We start from the raw sequence: 6000 nt of genomic DNA, 5'->3' as shown, positions 1-6000 counted from the left end.
AGTCGTATAAATAGCTGAGGTTAATTCCATATTTCACAAATCAGCCCAGGGAATCCATTGAAATTAAATTCAATAATAGGCAAACGCCCATCATGTTCTGTGGAGTTTTTACTAGTAATTCATTGCATTTGACAGAGATTTGACCCCCCTGCCCTTCAGTTCAGCGACTCTTTATTTGCAGCACCTGAGCAGAGCATGTACAATATGCATGAATGTATAACTATGGCAGAGTATAACTATGTCTGTGTCCCTTCCTCCCTCCCACTCCACCTCTCTCTCTCTCTCTCTCTTGCTCTCACTTATATTTCCCTCCCTCCATTTTACTCTGCTACCACTTTCCCTCCCTACCCCTTCTCTCTCCCCCTTCCCTCTCTCTCTCTCCCTCTCCCTCTTTCTCTCCATCCCTCTCCCCTCCTCTCTCTCTCTGCCTCTCTCTGCCTCTCTCTCTCTCATTCTCTCTCTCTCCCTCCCCCCTCTCATTCTCTCTCTCTCCCTCCCCCCCTCTCTCTCTCTCCCCCCCTCTCCCTCTCTCTCCCCTTCTCTCTCTCTCTGCCTCTCTCTCCCCCTCCCTCTCTCTCTCTCCCCCCCTCCCCCCCTCTCCCTCCCCCCCCTCCCCCCCTCTCCCTCCCCCCCCTCTCCCCCCTCTCCCTCCCCCCCCTCTCCCCCCTCTCCCTCCCCCCCTCTCCCTCTCTTTCCCCTCCTCTCTCTCTCTCCCTCTCTCTCTCTCTCCCCTCCTCTCTCTCTCTGCCTCTCTCTGCCTCTCTCTCCCTCTCTCTCTCTCTCTCTCTCTCTCGCTCTCTCTCTCAGATGACTCCTCCTCAGAGAACAGCAGCGCTAACGGCGCCCCCTCTCTCGCGCCCTCGTCCCTGGGCGTGACGGTCCCTCTGGACGGCCGGGGTCCGTACGGCGAGGTGAACGGGACCGAGCCGGCGGGCCCGCTGGACTTCAGCACCACGTCCTCGTCGCCCTCCTCCGAGGAGCAGCAGCCGATCAACCTGAGCGAGCGGCCGCCCTCCGACCCGCCGCTGGGCCCCTTCCAGCCCGACGCCACCAGGAAGTACCCCATCAAACACCCCCACCCCGCGGACCTGCGCATCGAGCGCGACGCCAAAGACTACGGCAACAAGGTATGGACAAAAAACACACACGCACACGTACGCGCAGGCGCACACACACATGCTCTCACACAAACACTCCTGCACGCACGCACGTGCACACACACACACACCACACTGCATGGTGTCATGGGCCTGAGGTGGGGCTTGAGCCCCTGCCATTTTGCCCTCAGTGTCAAAAAGTGACCTTTTTTAAATTGTGTTTTATTTTTTATTTCTTTCTTATTGAAATTCTATCAGGCGGCACGGATGGTGCAGTGGGTAGCACTGCCGCCTCACAGCAAGGAGGTCCTGGGTTCGAATCCCCGTCGGCCGGGGCCTCTCTGTGCGGAGTTTGCATGTTCTCCCCGTGTTCGTGTGGGTTTCCTCCGGGTACTCCGGTTTCCTCCCACAGTCCAAAGACAGGCAGGTTAGGCTGATTGGAGAGTCTAAATTGCCCGTAGGTATGAGTGTGTGAGTGAATGGTGTGTGTGCCCTGCGATGGACTGGCGACCTGTCCAGGGTGTATTCCTGCCTTTCGCCCAATGTATGCTGGGATAGGCTCCAGCCCCCCTGCGACCCTGTTCAGGATAAGCGGGTTAGGATAATGGATGGATGGATGGATGGATGAAATTCTATCAAATATAAAGATACACCTTATCAATAAATTTTTTTTAAAAGTGCTCCACTCTCGGCTCCCCTGTGATGAACACAGTGTGTGATTATGGATGGCGCCCGGCAGTGTGGCACCATCGGGGCGGGAACAGTGTGTGTCTGTGGGGTGAGTGCTTGAGCCCCTGCCTGTGCATGGCCCTGGTCCTCTTAACAGCACCCTGCACCCGGGTATGGTTATATACACAGCACTGTTTCTGTTTATGAATCAGATTTCATATCTACAGTACATCCCAGTGTCTGGATATCATCCACTGAAACATGAGCCATAATGCAACTAAGTTCTCAGACTTAGCAGGTGACCTGCTCTCTCTCTCTCTCTCACAAAGAGGTACAGCTCTCACAGGCACCCCCTGGTGGCCGTTTGATGAACAGATTTTCTCCCCATCGGAGATCTCTAAACTCTAAACTCTAAACTGGCTCTCTAAACCAAACGCACCTATCGGTTAAGGTTTGAATGCAGCGCTGGTATATCTGCGCTGTAAGCCTCGGGTGTTTCTGTAAAAGCACCGACAGGCTCTAACTTTAGAAACGGACACTGCTGAGAGACTCGTAGATCACCACAATGTGAAAACTGGAAACGGGGGCTTGACATTCACTCTGTGATCAGTTACCGGCAGGGCACCATGTGTCTAACTGTCTCGCTGTGTACTGAATATTTACCTTAATGTTTAGTTGAAACAACTGGAATTTTGTTTTTGCCAGTTATTGCTTTATGCCATTTAAAATAATACTTTACCGTGTAAAAATGTTGATTTGAGAATGTGAATACAATTCAGGGCCCAGTTAGCCAGTAACATTGTTTAAAAGTGGTCGGAAACACGGCTCAAGTCCTGTGTTGTGGTCCGTTAGTGCGGTGGTTCCTATACTCCTATACTAATAGTCCTGGAGCAGCCCTGTGCCTGCTGGTGTAGCCACTGCATTACAGCACACCAGACAATGCACACTAAATGTTCTGTGACAAATGCACACACAAGTGGACGAGCCTAAAGAATTCTGGAAGGCAGAATTAGGCTGTTTCCTTCAGCATCACATTTTTAAAGCTTTTTTAGTGTTTTGGAAGCACCCACAGGAAAGGAAAACAATATTCATGCTTCTATTAAAATGTAACCCAGGGGCCCAAGAAGAGAAAAACAGAGAGTGAGAGACAGACAGATATGTATATTTTTATTTTCGTGATTTTTAATAGTCATTGTTTTGCAGTAAACAGTTTGTTCTCTGTTTTGCGTTCTTTGTCACGTTTGCTGTGGAAACACTGACTGATGCCCATAAGGCACCTTCAAACCGAGCTGTGAGAGGGAAAGAGTGAGAGAGAGAGAGAGAGAGAGAGAGAGAGAGAGTGAGAGAGAAACAGTGTGACTCCAGTGCGAGAGGGACGCACTGCGAATGCAGTGTAAATGAATAAAGAGCTCGCATCCCTCTGGCCTTGCCTTTTCATTTCAGCCTACACACATCACTGCAGCCTTGAGCCTGCCCATGACTTCAGAGAAATTATAAAAGAAAGAAGAACTCTAATCTTTTGTGCCTGTGTGTGTGTGTGTGTGTGTGTGTTTTTGTGTCTGTGTGTCTCTGTACGTGTGTGTACATGCATGTGGGTGCATATTTGTGTGTGTGTCTGTGTCTGTGTATGTGTGTGTGTGTGTGTGTGTGTGTGCGTGTGTATGTGTGTGTGTGTGTGTGTGTCTGTGTGTCCAGTCTCCACAGTACAGTTCGGGGAGCTATGACTCCTTGAAGACGGAAGTGAGCATGTCCGTGGATGACCTCACCGGGGGGCGGGGCCAGGTGGACGACGACGACGACGAACACGACGACCACGACGACAGCGACAAGATCAACGACACGGAGGGCGTGGACCCCGAGAGGCTGAAGGCCTTCAATGTAGGAGTCCTACATCCTGTACTACGACTTCAATCTGACTCCTCCCTGCCCTACAACTTAGATACGAGTCATCCCACACTGCAACTTTAATCTGACTCTTCCCTGTCCTACAACTTAAATATGAGTCATCCCACACTGCAGCTTTAATCTGACTCTTCCCTGTCCTACAATTTAAATATGACTCATCCCACACTGCAACTTTAATCTGACTCCTCCCTGTCCTACAACTTTGATATGAGTCATTCCACACTGCAGATTTAATCTGACTCTTCCCTGCCCTACAACTTAAAAATGAGTCCTTCCTATACCATGTCTAAAATATAAGAGGCCTGTCTTAATTTAAGCGTAATGAAGCATAATTGTCGACCCTCTTCTTACCACCGTAGCATGAGTCCTCCACACAAAGTAGGTCTTCCATGTCCTCCAGCACCAGTGTGAAAGTCATTGCTGTCCTACGGCGCCGACATCATGTCAGCGTTACGCACGCTGTGAGCGGGTGTGATTTTCCGCCCCCGGAGCTAATTTAAGGTGGGCTCGAGAAGCACTAATTTACAGCTCTTCAGCGCCGGAGAACGTCTGCGAGATAATGACTGTGTGTTCCAGATAACACCACTCTCACGGGTTAACACCTGAAGCGCTTAAAGCCAGCCACATTGTTGCAATTAGGGATCAGTCACGCTGCTCATTAACCTGAAAAAGCAGGTGGAGGTGGGGATAAAATCGGGAATATGTGGGACCTAATTATCCGTTCTGCAGTATGTGTCCATCCCGATCTTCCTCTGTCAGTCCCTTCTCTTACCGTTTCTTCTGCTCATCTTCATCTTCCCCCACTGCTTCCCTCCGCTCTTTCAGTTCCAGTTGAAAATGTCGTACTGATATTGAATATTTGCATGCATTATTAAAGCTTCAAAAGTACTCGCTAGACTCCAAAATATTAAACTCACTTTGTCCCCTGATCACTCTGCCTCTCTCTCTCTCATTCTCTCTCCCCCCTCTCTCTCTCTCCCCCCCCTTCTTTTCTTTACCTTCTACCCCCTCCATCACTCCCTCCCCCTTTCCTTCTCTTCCTTTCTTTGCCTCCTACCCCCTCTCTCCCCCTCTCCCCCTCTCCCTCCCTCCCTCGCCCTCTCCCCCTCCCTCTCCCTCTCTCCCTCCCCCCTCTCCCTCTCCCTGTCTCCCTCCCCCCCTCTCCCTCTCCCTCTCTCCCTCCCCCCCTCTCCCTCTCTCCCTCCCTCTCCCTCCCCCCCTCTCCCTCTCTCGCTCCCCCCCTCTCCCTTCCTCCCTCTCAGATGTTCGTCAGGCTGTTTGTGGATGAGAACCTGGAGCGCATGGTGCCCATCTCCAAGCAGCCCAAGGAGAAGATCCAGGCCATCATCGAGTCCTGCAGCCGCCAGTTCCCTGAGTTCCAGGAGCGCGCGCGCAAACGCATCCGCACCTACCTCAAGTCCTGTCGCCGCATGAAGAAGAGCGGCATCGAGGTGGTCTTCCTCATCTTCCTCATCTTCATCCTCCTCCTCATCGTCGTCGTCCTGGTGTTCGTCTCTCCGGTTCCACTTTGAGTAACTCCAGAGCAGCGTTCAGCAAACTGCTGAACGAGTGTAGGCGGTAGAAGCAGGAATTGTTAGCAGTGTCTTCAGCACAGTATCTATTTGGGTAGGAGCTGACCTAGCTGCTGGCTGTGGTTGAAAGTGCTGATTGCTCATGTACCCCCCTCTAACGTATCCCTTTTCTGGACATATTTTAAAAAAAACGTTAGCTTGTGTTTGCTTCTTTGCTCCTTCATAAGTACAGCCTCTTTAAACATAAATATATCATTGCTGTTTATGCTCTTTTGGAGTTACCCAAAGTGTATTGTTTTTCTTTTGAACACCCATTAATACCCCTACACCTTCATTACACAGAAATATTGTCCAGGCCAATCGAAAACATACACTAAAACTGTAATATTTATTATTTAAATCCCAGAAAGTGAACTATCCTTTTAACTCTGGACCAGAACTAATTTGTGGTTCATTTCAATGTCCACTCATTGTTGGGGGTTATTTTCAAAATGTCTACATTTCAAAATGTCTAAATCCCAGTTTGCTTCCATTTCCAAAGATTTACATTTTACCTGTATATGTATTGGTAATTGGTAATATCAGAATGCAATACAGTGCACAGTATTTACTACTGTATAAAGCTGCCCCCTAGTGGCCCAGCCTGGTCAGTGCACAAGCACTCACATAAAATAAATCAGGGGATCCCATTTCCAGCCCTTGTCCCGGAGAAGCCTTTTTTTCTGACATTCATCGCAGTTCCGGAAATATAAATGTATGGTCATTGTTGAGAAAATGTAATGTGCAACAAGAGATGG

The 6000-nt window shown here is 49.9% G+C and overlaps 1 protein-coding gene across 1 annotated transcript in view; it reads left to right on the top strand.

Annotated features, from left to right (window-relative positions):
* LOC133110442 (nucleolar protein 4-like) overlaps window positions 1-6000 on the top strand; it is a 66951-nt gene that overhangs the window by 55378 nt on the left and 5573 nt on the right. Inside the window, exons 7-9 of the mRNA XM_061220546.1 lie at window positions 808-1127; window positions 3462-3644; window positions 4934-5122. Of these exons, the coding sequence (XP_061076530.1) occupies window positions 808-1127; window positions 3462-3644; window positions 4934-5122 (692 nt within the window). The remainder of the gene's footprint in view (window positions 1-807; window positions 1128-3461; window positions 3645-4933; window positions 5123-6000) is intronic.

Source organism: Conger conger, chromosome 14, assembly GCF_963514075.1.
Source record: "Conger conger chromosome 14, fConCon1.1, whole genome shotgun sequence".
NCBI classification, from domain to species: Eukaryota; Metazoa; Chordata; class Actinopteri; order Anguilliformes; family Congridae; genus Conger; species Conger conger.
Note: the sequence above shows the minus strand (reverse complement) of the source record. Positions and strands in the feature narration are given on the sequence as shown.